This window comes from Canis aureus, chromosome 7 (genome assembly GCF_053574225.1).
Source record: "Canis aureus isolate CA01 chromosome 7, VMU_Caureus_v.1.0, whole genome shotgun sequence".
In the NCBI taxonomy this organism is placed as follows: Eukaryota; Metazoa; Chordata; class Mammalia; order Carnivora; family Canidae; genus Canis; species Canis aureus.
In genome coordinates, this window is record NC_135617.1 from 33,689,132 (window position 1) to 33,711,386 (window position 22,255).

General features: G+C 37.7%; 1 protein-coding gene across 4 annotated transcripts in view; it reads right to left on the minus strand.

Annotated features, from left to right (window-relative positions):
- The window catches only part of MEI4 (meiotic double-stranded break formation protein 4), a 208,235-nt gene that overhangs the window by 134,063 nt on the left and 51,917 nt on the right, over positions 1-22,255 (minus strand). For all 4 annotated transcript variants that reach the window (XR_013383184.1, XM_077903318.1, XM_077903317.1 and 1 more), the window contains exon 3: positions 14,302-14,837. Coding sequence is in view for 3 of the 4 variants with exons in the window: in XM_077903318.1 (XP_077759444.1) it covers positions 14,302-14,837 (536 nt within the window). In the remaining variant the exon portion in view is untranslated. The remainder of the gene's footprint in view (positions 1-14,301; positions 14,838-22,255) is intronic.

The window sequence follows — 22,255 nt, forward strand, 5'->3', positions numbered from 1 at the left end:
AGTAGGCTGCACAACTGACTTAACCTGGGTCTGGTTCAGATTTATTGTGATTCTCTAGGCTTTATTTTCCTTTTATATTTGCCCTTCAGAGGGGGCAAGATGACTGTAAGAGTTCTAGCTTTATGCCCTCACAAGACACTAGGCAGAGGAAAAGATGGAGAATTGCTTTTGGGAATCTCTCAGAAAATGAGGAGTAACTTTTCCAGAAGCCTAAAGGAAGACTCTTGTGGTGCCTCATTGGTCTGAAATGCCTAGAAGCCTATTCCTGGCTTGGGAGATGAAATTAGAATTAGCCTTAAACCAAGGGCTTATGGGGGTAAATGCACTTCTCTCCTGTATGGAGAAAGGGATAGGTATTTTATATTTTTCTGAAAGAGATAGCTATTTTAATAAAATCATAGGGTAAGAAAAATAAACGCTGTGTAGCTGTGGTAGGGTAAAAACTGGTCCCCAAAAGATATCCACATCAAGTCCTGGGGAACCTGTGAATATCACCATCTTATTTAGAAAAAGGGTCTTTGCAGAGGCCATTAGGATAAGGATCTTGAAAGGAAGACATAATCTTGGGTTGTTTACATAGTCCCTAAATGCCCTTACTTAGATCCTTAGAAGATAGCGACAGAAGAAGATTAGACACACAGTAGGAAAGGGAGTGTGAGGAAGAAACAGAGATGTAGCCACAAGGCAAGAAATACCAGCAGCCACAGGGAAGCTGTAAAAGCCAAGGAACTACTTCTCCCCTAGCATCTCTGGGGGCGTGTGGCCAAGTCAATATCTTTACCTCAGAGGTGGCCACCAGGACTGTGAGGGTAAAAATTAAAATTTCTGTTGTTTTAAAAGCAATCAAGTCTGTGGTAATTTGTTTCAGCACCCCTAAGAAATTAATATAGCAGGCAACCTATCAATACATTGCAGTCTGTATTTTTCTATGCATTATGCAGCTCTCTGCCTTTCACTCTCATAACTTGAGCACACTGCCCCCCTTCAAGAAATTACTCAGATACATCCTGTCTGAGCAACAAGTTATGACTACTGTCTTGAAAGTCCTGCTTTCTCCTGCTCCTTCTATTTTAAAGCTACTTCCTCCATGAAACCTTCCAAGTCTCACTAATTTCAATTAGGTCTTCTGTTTTATTCTCCCATTGTACCCTCTCCTCTTCTCTCTCTTTCTTTCTTTCTTTCTTTCTTTCTTTCTTTCTTTCTTTCTTTCTTTCTTTCTTTCTTTCCTTCCTTTCTTCCTTCCTTCCTTCCTTCTTTTTCTTCTTTCTTTCTTTTTTAATACCTGTTGTATCAGTTTACATTACCTGTTCATTTATTCAGTGGCTATCTAGATCATTAGTTCCCTTTGGCAGGGACTAATCTCATTCGTCTACCAGACTATATCTAGCATCTATGATAGCACCCAGCACATGAGAGGAATCCCTTTACTTTAGAGACCTAGCCCTAGAAAAGTACCATGGAAAAAAAACAAGTAAGTGGGTTAATGGTTAATCTTTGTATGCTCAAAATGTTCTGCTGTAAAACCATTACATCTATAAATAAATGAGAGGCAATTTCATGTTCTCAGAAATGTTTGATTTTTCCAGGCCTCACATCTGATAGCTATGATTTAAGTTTTCCCAACTCATAACTATTGATAAATACAGGCAGAGTGGGAGGGGGTTACTCTAAGCAGATTTTGAACTCAATGGAAAAACTGAACTAAAAAATGATAGCTTCAAAATCCCATTTATAAAGCTTCTAGAATATTTAAAGTGTATTTCACAATATTGTTAAAGCAGAGATGAAAACATTTGTATTTTTATGTAGACACAAGCAAAAGCACATAGTTTATATTCAATTAGAAACTAGATTCTACATGCGATTATAAAGTTTCAACAGATTTGTTATTTATAGCCAATAAAGAAAATGAGGAACAGCTGATCCTATAATGTAATACACAGTACTTTATTTTCTTTTACACTTTCTGTAAACATAAATTTCTGCACAAAATAAAATGCAGTAACTTATCCAAGCAAACTATAAATATTCTCATAAAATCCTGATAAATATTGGTAAGGTCTTTGATTTCTAATATTTTTTAACTCATAAATAGAAGTCAATTCATTTCTTTTGGATTTGGGACAAAAGTATACAAAAATTATTCTTTCAGTTAAGATGGAAATGAGATATAGTAGAATGAGGGAAGAATTTGTGGCCGGACACACAGGTTTGAGACCCAGGTCTTCCATGACTGGTTAATTAAGTGCTTTCAGTGAGTCTTTTAACCCGCCTGCCCTCAAATTTTTCACCTATGAGATGAAGGTAATAATAACAACCAGGACACAGAGTTGTTGTCAGAACCAGTAATAAACCCCAGGTGAAAGTGTATTACAAACTATAAAGTATAATATGAAGGTAGACTGCTGTTAATGATCTCAGGAAGAGATATTGGAATGTCAAGTATACCTTAACTGAACAGAGATCAGCTCTGTCTATTCTTCCTTCCTCTGTGTGTGCACTGAAAGTCAAACACTTCTGAAAATCCAAAGAATGTTTGATTTATACACTGATGCAGTGGTCAAAATAAGTATTAAGATCTGAGTTTATGATACAACTTGTTTCAGTAAATGCTTATTAAATTAAAGTACAACTGCAGGAACATTAGCCCAGATTTTTCTTTCCTTTTTTTTTTTTTTTATTTTTTTATTTAAATACAGCTCTGCATGAAGATGAAATGGAGCATGGAGCCTTAACCTTTAATTCCACTTTTATTTCCCCAGGAATATCTGAGAACAAAACACACTGTGAGTAGCCTTTAAAATCCTTAAGGCAAACAGCAAGAAACTGATGAACACCTATGACAAAAACAAAAGCAGCAGAACATAAGGCTCTTTGGAAAAGTCAGCTCAGGAGCAAAAGCCTAAGTCATTACTAAAATGATGTCCTAACTCACAGCAGAGAAATAGATAACAAATGTTGCTACCTGAACAGAATTAAATTAAAAGTTAGTATGTTCTACTGGTTGATATAATCATGGCATGAATGAGCTTTAAGATACAACTTAAAGAGGTTCACACTGGTGAAACAAGATACTTGATTTCATGAAATGTATCTTCTGATTTACCCCATGCTTTCTGAAGGCCACATCATTGGTGAGCTAAGCAAAAATGGTTGTCTAAGAGGGACTTGTCAATATAAAATCAATGACAACATGAGAGATGCAACCCAATATAGCTCTACAGGAAGGGACTGATGCAAAGGGTAGGTGAAACCATGACACTCAAATAATTAATGTACAATGGATTTTCTATAGTTAATATAGAAAGAAAAAAAGCCCACGATGTCTACTCAGCTCATCTAGTCAGTGGGAAGCTGCAACCGTGGATGGATAATTAGTGACATCACCAGATGATATCAGCTACCTGGTACACAGAAGCACTTCAGGAATGGTATTACAGTGCCAGTAAGACAGAGGTGCTGCTAAGGAAGGTACTACACAAAAATTTGACCAAAAGTCAGAAGGTGGTATTTAAGTTATAGGCACATATGAACCATAACTTGTCATTTACTTTCAGTGTCTTATTTTCAATACAAAAAAATGCCTCATTTTGCTTCCAACATGAGCTCAGCATTGTACTAGCAATAATGAAGAGAATAAGATTCGACCCTCCCTCAAGGAGACAAGTAACAACAAGAAATATATATTAGGTGCTTATATGATACCAAACATTAGGCCAAGCACTTCATTTGCATTTGCCCATCAAAAATCTCCAACAGCCCTAGGAAATAATGATATTTATTATCTTCATCTTTAGATGTGGAACTTGAGTTAATTTGTCTCAGGTCACTGCTAGTAAATAAAAGTTGGGGATTCTAACTTAAGCTGTTAATTTCTCTGATGAAAACATATGAAAAGTTAAATATCCAAGCCATACTAGATAAGCTTAAATAAGACAGCGTGTGGCAAATTGAAAAGTGAATAATGTAGACCATAGTCACCACAGAAGTTTAGAAGAGAAGCCCATTTCAGGATCAGTTTGATAAGAAATAATTTAAGAGTAAAGTGAAATTTGAGCCATATCTTGGAATTTGGGTAGAACTTAGATGAGAAAAAAAGATTTATTTGAGCAGGATGTGCCAACCAGTTCTAATGATTTCCCAGACATTGTTACTCTTGAGGATCACAATATCCTTCTAAAATCCTATAAAAACTATAAGCACTTTTTAGGAAAAAGAGCATAGGCTTCTACATACAAAATCATACATGCAATTTTAAACTGTATACCTTAAGATATTCAAGTGCTTAACAAAACATACAAGAACCTTCACGACCTGGCCCTTCTCCATCAGTTAGGCTCATTCACTGCTAAGTTCTACTCCTTCCCAAAGCAAACTGTTCCAGGGCTCTCCAGGCTTCCTCCTACCTCACTGCCTCTTCTGGAAGAGCTTGAATACCACTCAGCATGCTTCTACAACTTATTTGTCACGTGACTCTCTTACATATTACCCATCTTCCCAGGTTCACTCAAGGCACCAAAAAGCCTTAAAAATGAAAAAAATGGTGATCAACCAGATGGGGAAATCAAGATCAGAAGAAAACAGAGGCAAAGCAGGGAACAAAGAAGACATAAACATTTTATATCTTATTCTCCCTCTGCCTGTGTCTCTGTCTCTCTCTCTCGCTCTCTCTCTGTCTCTCTCTCTCTCTCTCTCTCTCTGTATCTCTCATGAATAAATAAAATCTTTTCAAAAAAAAAAAAGATTATTCACCATGACCAACTGGGATGTATCCTGGGATGCAAGGCTGGTTCAACACTCGTAAAGCAATCAATGTGATAGATCCTATCAACAAGAAAAAAAACAAGAACCATATGATCCTCTCAACAGATGCAGAGAAAGCATTTGATAAAATATTGCATCCATTCCTGATCGAAACTCTTCAGAGTGTAGGGATAGAGGGAACATTCCTCAGCATCCTAAAAGCCATCTATGAAAAGCCCACAGCAAATATCATTCTCAATGGGGAAACACTGGGAGCCTTTCCCCTAAGATCAGGAACACGACAAGGATGTCCACTCTCACCACTGCTATTCATCATAGTACTAGAAGTCCTCGCCTCAGCAATCAGGCAGCAAAAAGAAAAAAAAGGCATTCAAATTGGCAAAGAAGAAGTCAAACTCTCCCTGTTCGCTGATGACATAATACTCTACGTAGAAAACCCAAAAGACTCCACCCCAAGATTGCTGGAACTCATACAGCAATTTGGCAATGTGGCAGGATACAAAATCAATGCCCAGAAATCAGTGGCATTTCTATACACTAACAATGAAACTGAAGAAAGAGAAATTAAGGAATCAATCCCATTACAATTGCACCCAAAAGCATAAGATACCTAGGATAAACCTAACCAAAGAGGTAAAGGATCTATACCCTAAAAACTAAAGAAAACTTCTGAAAGAAACTGAGGAAGACACAAAGAGATGGAAAAATATTCCATGCTCATGGATTGGAAGAATTAATATTGTGAAAATGCCAATGCTACCCAGAGCAATTTACACATTTAATGCAATCTCTATCAAAATACCATGGAACTTTCTTCACAGAGTTGGAACAAATCATCTTAAGATTTGTCTGGAATCAGAAAAGACCCGAATAGCCAGGGGAATATTGAAAAAGAAAACCAGAGCTGAGGGCATCACAATGCCAGATTTCAGGTTGTACTACAAAGCTGTGGTCATCAAGACAGTGTGGTACTGGCATAAAAACAGACACATAGATTAGTGGAACCTACTAGAGAACCCAGAAATGGGCCCTCAACTCTATGGTCAACTAATATTTGACAAAGCAGGAAAGTGGGATCCCTGGGCGGTGCAGCGGTTTAGTGCAAGCCTTTGGCCCAGGGCGCGATCCTGGAGACCCAGGATCGAATCGCACGTCGGGCTCCCGGTGCATGGAGCCTGCATCTCCCTCTGCCTGTGTCTCTGCCTCTCTCTCTCTCTGTGTGACTATCATAAATAAATAAAAATTAAAAAAAAAAAAAAGCAGGAAAGACTATCCACTGGAAAAAGGACGGTCTCTTCAATAAATGGTGCTAGGAAAATTGGACAGCCACATGCAGAAGAATGAAACTAGACCATTTTCTTACACCATATACAAAGATAAAACTCCAAATGGATTAAAGATCTAAATCTGAGACAAGAATCCATCAGAATCCAAGAGGAGAACACAGGCAACACCCTTTTTGAACGTGGCCACAGCAACTCCTTGCAAGATACATCTATAAAGGAAAGGAAAACAAAAGCAAAAATGAATTATTGGGACTTAATCAAGATAAAAACCTCTGCACAGCAAAAGAAACAGTCAACAAAACTAAAAGACAACCTACAGAATGGGAGAAGGTATTTGCAAATGACATAGCAGATAAAGGACTAGTATCCAAGATCTATAAAGAACTTATGAAACTCAACACCCAAGAAACAAATAATCCAATCATGAAATGGGCCAAAGACGAACAGAAATTTCACATAGGAAGACATAGACATGGCCAATAAGCACACGAGAAAATGCTCCACATCACTTGCCATCAGGGAAATACAAATCAAAACCACAATGCGATACCACCTCACCTGTTAGCGGTGGAAATTAACAAGACAGGAAACAACAAATGTTGGAGAGGATGTGGAGAAAGGGGAACACTCTTGCACTGTTGATGGGAATGTGAACTGATACAGCCACTCTGGAAAACTGTATGGAAGTTCCTCAAAGAGTTAAAAATAAAACTGCCCTATGACCCAGCAATTGCACTACTGGGGATTTACCCCAAAGATACAGATGCAGTGAAACGCCAGGACACCTGCACCCCGATGTTTATAGCAGCAATGTCCACAATAGCCAAACTGTGGAAGGAGCCTTGGTGTCCATCTAAAGATGAATGGATAAAGAAGATGTGGTCTATGTATACAATGGAATATTTCTCAGCCATTAGAAATGACAAATACCCACCATTTGCTTCAACGTGGATGGAACTGAAAGGTATTATGCTGGGTAAAATAAGTCAATCAGAGAAGGACAAACATTATATGGTTTCTCTCATTCGGGGAACACAAAAAATAGTGAAAGGGATTAAAGGGGAAAGGAGAGAAAATGAGTGGGAAATATCAGTGAGGGTGACGGCACATGGGAGACTCCTAACTCTTGGAAACAAACAAAGGGTGGTTTGGGAAGGGAAATGGAAAGGGAGATGGGCATGGCGTTGGGGTGACTGGGTGATGGGTACTGAGGGGCACTTGACAGGATGAGCACTGGATGTCATGCTATATGTTGGCAAATTGAACTCCAATAAAATATATATACAAACAAAAAATAAAAAAGAAATACACAAGAAAATTTTTTGAAAATCAGAGCCAAAGCATGAAATATCAGACTCGAACCCACCAAGGACTCAAGAAAAGGAGTTTTAAAAGACCCATATTGAGGTACACCATCCCGTAGTTACAAAACAATGGAAATAAGAGAGATGCTAAATGCTTCTGGGAATACAGGAAGGTGGGGGACTAAATCACATTCAAGGAATTAAAGTCACAGTTACGGTGGAATTCTCATTAGCAACACCCGAACATAGAAGTTAGCAGAAAAATGTCTTAAAATGGAAAATTGATATCTAACCGGGAAATCAATTCTAATCCATCAATAAAGTTTAAAGTTAGAATAAAATATTTTAAATAAACAAATATTTTAAAAGTTTATAACCCATAAACCCATATTAAGTTAGCTCAAAAAGAATATACATCACCAAATGAAGTTATAAACCAAGAAACAGAATATATGAAATCCAGGACTATGAGATCCAACACAAGTAAGCACCAGAGAATTCCAAGGTGGCAATTAAAGGATAAGAAGCCCCTGGAGTAATGCTGAGCAGAAAACATAGGGAACATCAGCCCAGATTAGAACTGGAAGATGGAGGGCTGCTGGACATGTTTCTTTAAACAGAGATGGACCTGATAAATGGTTTAATTTGTTTGGGCACACTGAGAAGATGTTCATAACCCTATCACAGTGATTGAAAGAAGAATCAATTATGGGTACATAGAAAACTAAGCAAATAGGGGGAAAAAAGTAATTCTGAGCAATTATCTTTAGAAAAAGTTGTACAAATAGGAAATGAAATCACTGTGTAGTATCTATCTCCATGCTAATAAAATTATGTAATATTGATTTAGCTAAAACTTATGATAAAACCTATGTCTGGAGAGTAGGTAGAGGAGGGCAGCTACATTAGACATAAATTTTTCTCTTCCATGATACAAAGTGAACAGATAAAAAGGAGAGTAACTGGAGTGCCTGGCTGGCTCAGTTGGTAGAGTATCCAACACTTGATCTCAGGGTCATGAGTCTAAGCCTCACATTGGAGGTAGAGCCTACCTAAAATAAAAATTTAAATACATACGTACATACATACATACATAGAAAGAAAGAAAGAAAGAAAGAAAGAAAGAAAGAAAGAAAGAAAAGAAAAAAGAAAGAAAGAAAGAAAGAGAAAGAAAGAAAGAAAGAAAGAAAGAAAAAGAAAATCTGAGAAACAGCAGTGTACCCCTTTTATTTAAAAACACAGGTGTAATAGTGGCAGAATGGGAGTCAAGATCTGGTAGTGCTGGTCTCTGAGGGGTGATACTAAGGAGGGGGTGTGCCACAGGACTAGCTCTTTGTTGTTGTAAGTATAGAATATTGTCTGACTTTTAAAAATATATTCATAGGGCAGCCCAGGTGGCTCAGCAGTTTAGCGCCACCTTTAGCCCAGGGCCTGATGCTGGAGACCCAGGATTGAGTCCCACATCGGGCTCCCTGCATGGAGCCTGCTTCTCCCTCTGCCTGTGTCTCTGCCTCTCTCTCTCTGTCTCTAGTGAATAAATAAAAAATAATAAATAAATAAATAAATAAATAAATAAATAAATAAATAAATAAATAAATTATATATATATATATATATATATATATATTCATAGGTTTCCACTCCTGGGAAGTAGATTTACTTATCTCCACTCCTCTCACTAAGTACAACTGAAAACTCTGGACATTATCTATAAGTCAAACCTGAGAAGATTAACAGACCAGCTTAAGACAAAAGGACAAAATGGTAAGTTCCATGGTTTTCCTTTTGCCTCATATGTCCCAGATTTCGAGTGAAAAAAGCCAATGACCTAGAAATGTTAATGGGCATGGACAAAACAAAAATAACAACAACAAAAGCCAAAGGGCAGAGAAGAGGCTGCCTAGCAGGATGGAAGGCTTTCAGAGATAATCTCCAAACAAACAGCCAAACGCCACAGAAAAAACACTGTGGCCCACCCCACTCACATGAGCAAAGGCCAACTGGGAAGCCTAGTACTTCCACCCTCTCCAGGCTATAATGAGATGCCCTCAGCCCACTGCTAGGCACCAAGGTGAGCCCTGAGGATCTAAACAGAGGAAGGCCCGGCATATAGCCACAAATACAGATTCTAGTGGAGGAGAATAACAAGTCAGTAGCTATTGGACAGTGTTATGTGCACTGTGGTGATTTTACATGAGAGATATTTAACCTGCAAAAGGAAAAGAATTTGGAAGCTGGGTGGGAGGGAAGGCTTCTTTGAGGAGCTAACCCTAGAGCTCAATTTGTAAGGATAGGTAGAACTAACCAGAGAGAAGAAGGCTGTCCCAGGCCAAGAGACTGACAGGTACTAGGAAGAGAATAGAAAGTACTTGAAACTACAAATAATTCCATCTGACTGGAATGAAGAGTGGTTAGGAGGGAACACAGAAAGACAATGTCAAACGGGCTGGATAGGGGCCAGGCAGAGAAGGGCCTTGGGGGCTGCGGTGAAGAATGTGTGCTTGCCTGCTTCCGTCTTCTCTCTCTCTCTCTCTCTCTCTTTTTTTAATTCTAGTGTAGCTTACAGTGTCACATTAGTTTCGGGTGTACAACACAGTGATTTAACAGTTCCATACATTACTCAATGCCCATCAAGAGAATGCGTGCTTTCTTGTAAGTCCAAGAGGAGTCCCTAAAGGATCTTTGGCATTTTTTAATGATCACTCTGACAGTGCTGAGGAGGATGGGTTAGAGGAGGATCAGGTGAGTCAGGAATCTGAAAGGAAATTAATTTCCTTTCAGGAATCCAGACAGGAAGGGATGAACATACAGACCATACCAGTGGGGATTATATAAGCAATATCTGCTTATATCCTATAATCTGGTTCAGTTTTACCAAATCTGAGGTTTTTGAGAAGAAAGAATGAAAAGGGAAAGCAGTGCCACATTCAACTCTAATGGTAGGTGCTTAGTGTTCACAGGGCTAACTAGTTTGGAGGCCTTGGGCAAATCTCTCTGAGCCTCATTTTTCTTATCTAACAAATGGCAACCATACCTATCTCACAGAGTCGTTTATAAATATATAATGACATAATGGATGTAAAAATATTAAGCACCGTGTATTATTTCCTGTTGCTGCCATTTCAAACTACCACAACTGCACTGGCATAATGCAACACAAATCTATTTAGTCACAGTTCTAGAAGTTAGAAGTCTGAAGTGGGTCTCACTGGGCCAAAAGAAGTCTGAAGGTGTTGCCAGGCCTGCATTCTTTGTGGAGGCTCTCAAGAAAAATCCAGTTCCTTGCCTTTTCCAATCTGCAGTTCTTGGTTCATGGCTCCTTCCTTCATCTTTAAAGCCAACATCTTTAAGTTTCTGTCCAATTTGGACACGGACTCTCCTGCCTCCCTCTTTCACTTACAAAAACCCTGTGAGTACTAGGTCCACATGGATACACAGGCTAATCTCCTCATCCCATGATCAGCAACCTTAATTTTCCACCCTCATCCCATCATGTAACTTAAAATATTTACAGATTCCAGGGATTAGGATGTGAACATATTTGGCAGATCATTATTCTGACTACCATATATACAAAAGATTCTAGTTTAATATCTGCTTGGGAGTCAATTTTTTTTCAATTTCACAACTAATATGTCCAAGAGTTGTTTTATGGTTTAAAAAATAAGAAATTGAAGGGAACATTTTCTAAGTAACTCACTAGTGTATCTGTAAGATTTAGTGACATATGCTAAGTACCTAAAAGCTCAAAGATAACTATAGATTTTCATATTTAACTTAATATAATCTTTCCTGTCTCTTCAAAACAAATTAAAATTTAAGCAGAGACCCTGCAAAATCTAAATAGAATCATAAGCAGCATTCTGGTGCTTAACTTCTATGACAGTATCCGGGCTTATGAAAAAATAAATGGAAGAAATAACTGATCGTAGAAATAAGCATTTTCTGAGGTCTGGAAATACAGGAAAGGTCAGGCTATCAGTCAAACAAAGGGCATTAAATATCTCAAAGGCAAACATTCCTGACCCCAAGGCAAGGAGGCAGGTAAAAGAAGAACATACCATACCAGGGCCTATAAGCAGAAGGCAAGTGAAGTCAAGACTGCTTCCCAGGACCCCCAGAGCAAGCCTAGTGCAGACCTCTGTAAGCCATATGGTTCCAAGACACCTGTCAAATATGTCATTGTGGATTTTACCTTCTAGTTCCACACTCACAGTTATCCTAAAAATATGATATAGACATAATACTAAGATAACAACTCCTAAAAATTCGTTATTAAGTAAAGATAGCATATACTATAGCACAAAAATAAATAGGATTTATCCAAATCTGAAAAAATCACAAATCATACATGTATTTTCCCAAAACTTATTTTCCCCAAGAACTTAATAATTTCAAACAAACTATAATTAGGGAATTTTTCAAAACAATTTCCATGGTGTCTCATTTCAATCCTCTATCTCCTTAATATATATAGCCCTGACATAACTGACATTCCCACTAATAACCTTAAGATTCTGAAAGACGCCAACTTCTTATTGATCGTTAAAGAAAAACTAAGCTATGGCCATAATAATTTTACTACTAAATGTATTGAGAATATGTAAAAAATATATCTTTTATTTAAAACCTGGTTATAGATGATTTATAAATACATGAAATCCCTGTCAGACTATTAAATATTCATACCACAACTTTTCCTAGCACATTGCACAGACATAACTTTAACAAAATGAATAGCAGGGTTGGCGTTTCTAAGCAATACAATTTAAACATTTCCAATCATGGAAACAAGGTTTTCCCAAAGAAGCAGATTTTTTTTCTAAACCATGGCATTTTGTATTAATCAAAAATAGTAACAATAAAAAATGCAATAGGAGCTATCCTATATTTCACATCAGAATATATTCTTTCTTGAAACTAAAAAAAAAAAAAGACAGAAAAAAAGCATTTACAAAGAGCAATCATTAGTCTTTTTTTTTTTTAAATAAGCTTTGTGAACATATCTGGAAGATGATGATGGTAATAAAGACAACAAAAGTTTGTATGATTTAATCTAAGAAGCTTTTACTGGCAAGAAAAAAAAATTCCCAGAGAGAATATCATTAAAACTTATTTATGAATCACCATCTTAATTTTAAATGCAGTGAGCAATTTTATGATTCTACTTTCACTACATGCAACAATTACTTCTCCAGAAAAAGACCAAAGCCCTTCATTCACTCATTCCCCCACTGCTGACCAACTATTCAACAACAGCTTGCACCAAGGCAAATTGGGTACAGCAAATACACTTCAGATCCACCCATACCATCACAAGCTTCTACATACTCCCTCCATCCAAGTCTCAAGGTTACTCATGGGTATTCTAATCCTTAAGTGAAAGACGACAGACTGAAAAATATATATGCATCATCTGTTAACTGATAAAAAATATAAATGCCAGTACTTGGAAGGCTCTAAGTCAACATAAAACCTTTTTAAAGTAATTTTAAAAGAAAGCAAAAATATGCAAAAAGATTAAACATTAAATATGAGATTTTTAAAAATATTTTATTTATTCATGAGAGACACAACAGAGAGAGGCAGAGAAACAGGCAGAGGGAGAAGCAGGCTCCATGCTTGAAGCCTGATGAAGGGACTCAATCCCAGAACTACTGGATCACGCCCTGAGCCAAAAGCAGACGCTCAACCACTGAGCCACCCAGGTGTCCCTAAATATGAGATATTTATTAATGGTGAGGAAAACAGATTATATACCTCAGATACTACTATGAAAAGTCTGATATATAATTCCTGATTGATCATATCTGGTAGAAAAAAATTTCAGGTTGCCAGACAGAAAATTCACCTTTCACAAATGTCAAAAGCTTAATCATAATGTTTTCTATAATACTGGTCAAACCATACATTAACAGAGAAGAACAAACGTATATGCAACAAATTAGGTTATTAGATCAAATTTTGTTAGTTTTAAAAATTCAGGTAAAGCCTATACCATACAAAATTCAGATAATGGCAGTAAGGACAAACACTTGACAATGATGTATCAAAAGAAACAAGGTCTAACAATTTTTTTCCTGCAGTGAAACATCCGTTAATAAGTTAAGATAGACCTTTTAGTCTCCTCGTGATATTTTTAGTAGTCAATTAGAAGAATTAAAATGTGAATAAATTTGGAGTTTCCCAAACAAAGGATCAGATAGGAAGGAAGATAGGAAGTAATACAAAAAAGAAACTATCCATTATGTCTCAAGTCAAACAGCAAAACAACAGCAGGTTACCTCAATGTCATTTGTTAAAAAAGAATCCCTGAGTCAACCTTACTAAGTTACCTTAAATAAATAAGAAAAAAAAATAATAAAGCCATATGTTAGTGTTCTTCAGCCGATTTACTCATTTAATCCACAACTGCAGAGGGTCCGTGGGGCATTATGCCACTTACAATGGAAATTCTTTTTAAAAAAAGAGAAAAATATTCTTTGACCTCCAGGCATCTGGTAGTTAATGCCAGAAAAAGAACAAATTCAATACAGTACAGGTAATCCATCATGAGGAATTTAACACTCATAGAAGTTATAGATTGGGAAACCATTAAATGCTAGTGGTTTTTTGAAAAATATTGAGACTTTATGAGCAATAGGAAGTAAATATAGGCAAGGGGGAAAAAAGAAGATAAGAATTCAAGGACAGCAATAAAAAACAGGGAAGATAACTCAAGTAGAGAAGCACAAGCTGGAAGCAGAGCTATCTATGGAGAGAACGATGCTGCAGCAGAGGCCAGAGAAGGGGACATGACATATGAGTGAGAGCTGGAGATGGCTGCAAAAGGTCTACCTGGAGCCTCTGAACCACAAGTCTTAAGGGACAGCAATCAACATCCAATGGGAATGTTTACCAAAATTATTGGCATATTATTTCATGAAAATAAGAGATTTAATACTTACCCGATTTAAATGGTTGCTCCTTAAAATAACCTGTAGTAGGGTTTTCTCAAATTCTTCTAACTTCTTGGAACACTTTTTAAGAATATGATTAGATAAGTGACAATCACTGATCAATCCAGCTAAAGTATCAACAGCATCTGCCCAAAAGCTTGAAAAAGGAAATTTGGGTTTACGGTAAAAAGTGATCAGGCCATCCAGCAACTGAAAAACAGAATCAGATACTGTGGTAAAGTCATTTTCAAAGTGGCTTAAGTCTGTTTTCAGACTCCCTGATTCTGTCAAGTTCTTCAGTTCAAGTAGACGTTGCAAGAATTGCATGTGGGAAAACAGAGGATTTTCCACAGTGGCACCATGTCTTTTCACAATGGGCAGGGGCAGAAAGGGTGTGGGGGTGCAGCTCTCCACAAAATGCTGGGGCATCTCTGAAGGTTCACTTCTCTCCTCATTTGATAAATCACACCCAGAATCTTCCAGCTGACTTAATGTATTTTCAGAACTTCCAGGTTCCTGAGCCTGCAACTGGGAAGTTGGGTCTCCTGAAACAGAAAGGAATAAGTGTTATCTTTCTGTCAATTTCTTCATATAAAAACTAGAGAAGGGCACCTGGGTGGCTCAGTTGGTTAAGTGTCCAACTCTTGAATTTGGCTCAGGTCACGATCTCAGGATTGTGAGATCAAGCCCCATGTCGGGCTCCTTGCTGAATGTAGAGCCTACTTAGGAGTCTCTCCCTCTCCCCCCACCACCCTGCTTATGCTTGTTCTTTCTCAGCAACAACAACAACAATAAAACTAGACAGATTTTCTAACTTAAAATACTTAAAATACTAAATGAAGCATGGAAAAACCTACTAAACATTTAAAAACTAGTAGCATAAAAATCAAAGAGAGGAAAAACTGTGAAAGAAATTGCTTAAGCTGACTACAGAATGAGCTCCGGTAGAAAGTAAAGGTGATTCCCCCATATTTTTTCAGGTCACTATCTCTCATCCAACTATGTGCCATTCTTGAAAGACACAGAGAAGAAACCACAAGACCTGAAGGAGGTAACTGGTAGAGATTCCAACAGGTAACTAACTACAGGGCAATAAGGTGTATCCAGAGATAGAGATGTGCTCAGGGCACTAGGAAAACAGGAGGACCACCGAACAGCGTGCCCTGGTTGGATTAGTGCATCTTAGAAGAGGTGATGGTGGAACTAGTTTATAAAGCAAATGTAGGCATTCCAAGTTAAAAGTTAGGGGAATGCAGGAAGAGAATTCCATATACCAAAAGGTAAGAGCTAAAGTATAGACTTAAGAAGGAAAATAAAAGCATTTGTGTGTATAAGGAGCCATAAGTAGTTTGATGTTCATTTACAGAAAATATGAAGCAAGATACTAAAAGAAAGAAATATGTAGAGGTCAGCTCATCAAATATCTTAGAAGGCATATAAAGGGCTTAGAATATAGGAAGAGTGAATGTAATTCAAACTTAAATAATGTAAGACCCCTTTGGAAAAATTACACATCCACATGTATACCTGATATATAAAAATAAGTACCTGTAAACAACTTATACATATGTGTGTGTGTACTTATAATTATTCAAGCAAACCTACATCTGTATCAAGAGAGATAAATAGATGGATAGGTAGAGTGAGATCTCATAGATCCTTGGAAGGATCAGAATCTTCTGATACTGACTGAGAGATACTGCAATTAAAGCTAACCTAGTAATTTTAGGTCATTCTTTGACAGAGATGCCATCATAAACACAAATAAGGTTACTGTCTGTAAAATGATTATCAGTAAAATATACACACAAAATTGAGAAATTCTCATTGAATGTTCTAAAGTACATGCATATATTTATGAAACCAAGGCTGGGAAATATTGCTGCCAGCAATGAAAGACACTAAATAGTATAATGCAGGAAAGAGAAATGGCTTTATTTTTCATTTCACAGATCACTCCCTCTATTGGCTGCATGAAAGGCAGATTTGAGGAGGACACAATGAGACATTGAAGGATGTCCTAATATCAGATGATGAAAGAAATGAACCATGCAGTTGCTGTGGAAAAGAAAGGAAGGGGCTGACCAAGGAAACAAATATAAAACATCAAAATATAATCTAGAAGGCAGCGAACTGATTAGGTATGGGCAATGAAGTTGAGGTAGGAATAAATTTCTCCTTTGTTTCTGACTCAGGTGACCAGGTAAATGACAGCACTACTAATTGAAATGGTAAAAACACAGACAAAAAAAACTGGCTTAGGAGAAATGATGGGAGTTCAGGTTTGGTCTTATAAACTGCGAAGCAACTGGAGAAACTCTAGGCAAAGAGACTGACCTAGAAATTGGTCCCATAAGCCTAAGGATGGGGAAAAAGTCCAGACTGAAAATACATTTTTAGGAGTCATCAGTATGTAGGTGGTACATGAAATCATGAAAATGGTTATGATCACTTGGAAAGAGCATGAGAAGTGACTAGAATGGATCAAAGAGGGACCTTGAGGAGTATCAATATTTGAGGGCTGACTAGAGAATAAAAATAATTAAGGAGACAGAGAAGGAACAATTAAAGAGGTACAAAAAGAATAAAAATGACTGTGTTATGAAAATCAAGGACAAAGTTTCAAGGAGAATTGCATGCAGTAGAGAAGTCCATAAAATACAAAGCTGAAAAAAAAATATGTTGGAATTACTCATTAGAAAATCACCAGTGATTGGATCCACAGAAGCCTTGCTCAGGCAGGGTGGTGGACAGAGGCCAGAAGGCAATAGGAGTGACTGGGCAGAAAGTCAGAGAAGATTGGCCGAGGTTTCTGAGGAGTTGGATCAGGAAAGTATAAAATGGGAGAGTAATTGCAGGCAAATGTGGCATGTCAGATTAGGAGAAGCTTGAGCAATTATAGACTAAGAAGAAAAAAACAACACAGAAGCAAAATTTGGAGTTATAAGAAAAATTTAAAAAGCCAGGTGAGGCATGGCCTTGGAAAAGGCAGGGGGAGACTGAGTCAAAGACCCCAGTGGATAGGTTGTACTTGATACAGGATGCAGAAGTAATTTTTTTTTCCTTTGAGGCTAAAAGAAAGAGAATGAAAATGTATAGGAGATGTAAAAAAAGAATACAAAAAAAAAATACCCTTAGCATACAGGAAGTTAAAGGAGATTTCACCAGAGTCATTTTTTAAAATTAGAGATGAGGGGATACTGGTTGATCAGGGCATGGAAAGAATGATGAGAGGAACCCTCCTCAACTTACATTGGAAATCTATCTGATTTGTTGCTCTTTTGTCCTTCAATACAAATAGAAGGTGATGATGAAGCAAAATGAGAAGATCAGGCTTTGATTTAGAGTTCATTCAATTAACAAATGTCTGCCATAACCACCAGAAATGTGCAACTATGTGCTTGCTAATTATCACGACAGTATCTGTACTCTGTGGTAAGAGGATAACGCAGTAAGTTCATAAATGTGGTGGTAACCCAAACGGTGAACTATTGGTGAAGCATTTAACTACATGTGACTATTTCTATACTAAAACAGGCACACAGCCTGCTCATTTTAAGCCACCAGACAATTTCTTTTTCTTATGAGTAAGAATAAGTATTTGAAATGAGTTCTCACCCTTCACAAAAGGGTGAGGGATTACAGTAATTATTTAGATAGATTATATTTTTCTTTCATGGAATTCAAAATGGTTCTTCACTAAGAAAGTGAACATAAAAAAAAAAAAAAAATAAAAAAAAAAAAAATAAAAAAAAAAAAAAAAAAAAAAAAAGAAAGTGAACATAAGTTTAAATATTTCATGAACCTACTCAACTTTCCATCAAGGTAAGCTGAACTTCATGGATGATGATTTTACAGAAGACATAAAATGAATTCTACCAACAACTAGACTGGGAAGCAAAAAGCTGTTTTCTTGTTTCTGCTTTTTACTCCTCATTGGCGTTATCTCCTGGCAAGTCATAACCATTCCATCCCATCTCCTTCAAGTGCTGATAGGTACATATTTGCCAGGAATAGTTCTACAAGTGCATGTATTCTGGGCATAGGAATATACACTGACCATCACACTCCCTGGCTGCTTCATTTCTACACCTGCAGAAAAGACTGATGAGGGCATATGTTGAAGATGCCAATGTGGGAAACCACACATAGAGCAATGTCCTCTCAGTGCCCTAAAGTAATGCACAAACTCCACCAGCAAGGACCACAGTGAGCCTTCATGCAATATGGCTTACAGTATTAAAGTCACTCTGTCAAAATTAATAGAAGAATCTCATATTCACATTTCACTTTACAAAGCACTTTCACATCAAATAATTCAATTGTTCCCAACAACCCTTGAACATGTGTTATTATTATCCCTAATTTACCAATAAGGAAATGCATGCTCAACTTGATTAAGAGGTCTAAGAAAAGCCACAGAGGGAGAAGTGAAACCAATTACTCGGTTCCAAGTCCAATCATCTTCTAACCACAGCAAAAGGCTTGTGTGCTCCCATGCCAGCTTCTGTACATACCCCTGGCTCTTTAAAGGGGTCTTACAGAACTCATTCTACTCAGATTCTACTCATTTGCTTGGATGACTTTTCTCAAAATAAATCTTGAAGCTTGACTAACAAAGCATCATACCCAAAGGAGAGAAGAGAAAATGAAGCCATGCTACTGCAACTTTCTGTAATTTCTGTTTTTTCCAGAAGGGACTAAGGTGAAGCAGGAGTCAAATGATGTTTCTCTCTTAATTTGTTATTGGGCTGAAGGGATTGAGGACTGTAATTTCTCTCCAAGTTATTGGAGATGATCTAATCAACATATTTGTCATTAGATTTAAAGAGACAGTAAAGTACATATACACAGATGCTGATCAGAGTCCAGCACATATTAAATGCTCAGAAATATTATCTATTATTTTTAAATGATAATAGATACCAAGAATCTAAATTATGCTAAAGCATGACATCATATATAAAAGTGCATAAAATATCAATTAAAATTACAGATCCTGTCTAAAATACCCTATAGTCCCTCTCTTATACCCCAGACCTCAGGCTTACAATTCCATTTCACTGGACCTTTGTTTCTTCATCTTCTTCCAATTGTTAAATTCCATCCTAATCCCACTTACCATTTATGAGTAGATCTCAAGCTTGCTCAACAAAACAGAGCTGTGCTCACCAGCTACACATCCTACCCCTGAATCAAATGTATTTTCTGCTGCACCCCAAATTGTCACATCCACATCAATTCTTGATGCCTTTTGTCACCCATTTCTACAATCCCTACATTACTTATAAATTTAGACCCATAGAACCAGCTGTCTAAAAGACATCCATACACCTTTAAAATTCCATCAACTTTTTGTTTATAAAACTGTACAAATCATCTTCGTGCACTGCACACATAAACATACAATTCTTGTTTGTACAGCATACAGCCAATTTCAGCCAAGAGCAAAACTATTCCTCTAATCACCAGACCCGAGTGAGGGATCACCCTGGGCAACTTTCTTCCACCATCCACATAGAGTGAAATGCCATGTCCTGCTGATTCTACCTTCTGTACCTGTATTAGTCAGGACCCTCCAGAGAAATGAAAACAATAAGATATATACACAAGAGAGGGAGAAAAGAGATTTATTATGAGGCATTGGCTCACGTAATTATGAAGGTTGAAAAATCCCAAGATTCGCAGTCAGCCAGCCAGAGACCTAGGAGAGCAATGGTATTATATTCCAGTGAGACTACAAAGGCCTACAAAGAGGAGCTGGCAGTGTAAGTTCCAGTCTGAAAGCCAGCAGGCTCGAGCCCCAAGGAGAGCCAATGTTTCAGGTCAAGTTCAAGGCAGGAAGAGACCAATGCCCCAACTCAAAAGGCAGTCAGGAAGAAGGAATTCACTCTTACTCAGCCTTTTTGTTCTCTTCATGAGTTCAACAGATTGGATCAAGTCCATCCACACTAGGGTAGGTGGTCTGCTTTACTCAGTCTATTCAAATGTTCATCATGTCTAAAAATACTCTTACAGACATATCTACAATAACACTTGACCAAATACTGGGCACTAGGTGACCCCAGCCATGTTAACACATAAAATTAACCATCATTACATATGTGAACCTATTCTTCCCTTCTCCCCTCCCCTGCTCTAGTTCACACCATCATATCTCTTGAATTGATCACTGCAACACCCTTGCCTAACTGATCGACCTGCCTTTGATTCTGTCTTCTTCCAGGCCATATTCTGAACTGACCTAAGAGTCATCCTGCTGAAATACTAATTTGATCACAGGATTATCATCCTTAAAACCTTCCAAAGGCTTCCTTTACCAGATAGAGTCCTCTAAGATCCTCAGCTTGGCCCACAGATTCTTTCACTGTGTGGACCCTGTTTACTTTTCCAGCCTTGTCTCCATTCTCACTCTTACTTATGTGTAAGTAGTATGAAACCCTTACAGTTTACCAAAAAACACCAAACTAATTCATCTAATTCTGCATTTGCACAAGGTGTTCCCACTAAGTGATATGTTCTGATACAATAACCCAGAGATGGACTGATTCTTCAAATCCTGATTCAAATGCTCTGTGAAACTTCCCCTGCTCTGCCCTACGCAGAGGAAATCATTCCCCATCTGGGCTATCATGGATCTTACACATACTTCCATTACTGCACTCATCAACCTGTTCTTGGAAGGGAGAGATTCTTGAGGACAGACACAGAGTTTGTTAATCTGGGAATTTCTATTGCCTGATGCCTGCCCTCCTACATAGTTGGTGGTGTGAATATGTAGAATATATATATTAACAAAAAGTGAGATCAAATTACATCTCTTCAAATGAACTGAAATGTTATCTCAGGCATATATAACTTGTCAACACCAACTATGATTTTTTGGTATTAATAACAGTCACTCATACGTATTGACGAACCGAACAATTTAAAAGTAGTGTTCACGCCACCTGGTGGTCAAACAGAAACTGCTATTTTAAAGTACCACACAATTCTGAAATGACAATGTTTCACTTTGAAGGAATTGTTTGTCTTCTGCCTCTGAAAGGATGTATTTTACCATATCGCAAAGCATATTTGATAAATGCTGACAAAGAAAAGCCTGCAGTTTTATTTAATCCCACTCCAGCAGCTGGCATCATAATTCTAGTTTTGAATACCAAGAGAGACAGCAATGTCAAATGCATGAAATTATAAGCCAATGGAATGATTCATCTTAACAGAATTGTCTTCACTGCATTATGTTCACAAGACAAAACACTGCATTTGTGTGTCAGCTTGGTCCAGGACTACTTGACAGTGCAATTCCTCCCATGCTGAGTGCCCAGACTCTGAGCTTTCCTGGTTGTCCCCATCTCTCTCTCCCAAGCCACTGACTTGGCCAATTTAAACCTTCCTCATTGTTGTCTTTGACTTTCTCTTCCTATTCCAACTTCATGGGTGTCCCTACCATTCCTAGAGCCAAAAGAACTCTGTCAGGCAGATGATTTTCAAATTTCTACCTCTAAATCCTACCTCCTCTCCCAAGCTCAAGTCCCTAGGTCTCAGTGCTTTAAAACACATAAGTCCAAAAGAAACTGCATCCTTCACTTCCACTTGGCCGAATTCCCTGAAAACACCGCTACCATTTCGTGTCTCCATCATGTGTAACCTAAGGGTCAACACTGACTCCTTCCTAAATCCCCATGTACATTCCAATGACAAGTAATATTGATCCTGCCTCACTCTTCTGTTTCTTAGATTCACTAAGTTTGTTCCCATTTAGGGCCATTCCTCTGCCTGTGATGCTCTCCCCCACTCTGAACCCCAATTTTCTCAAGGCTGGTTCCTCATTACCATTTCAGTATCTGTTAAAATGTTACTTCTTTAGAGACCTTATGTGACCACCCAATCTAAAGAAGCCACCACACCAGTCTCTGTCACATCTCCCTGTTTTAATTCTCTAAATCTCACTTGTCACTAC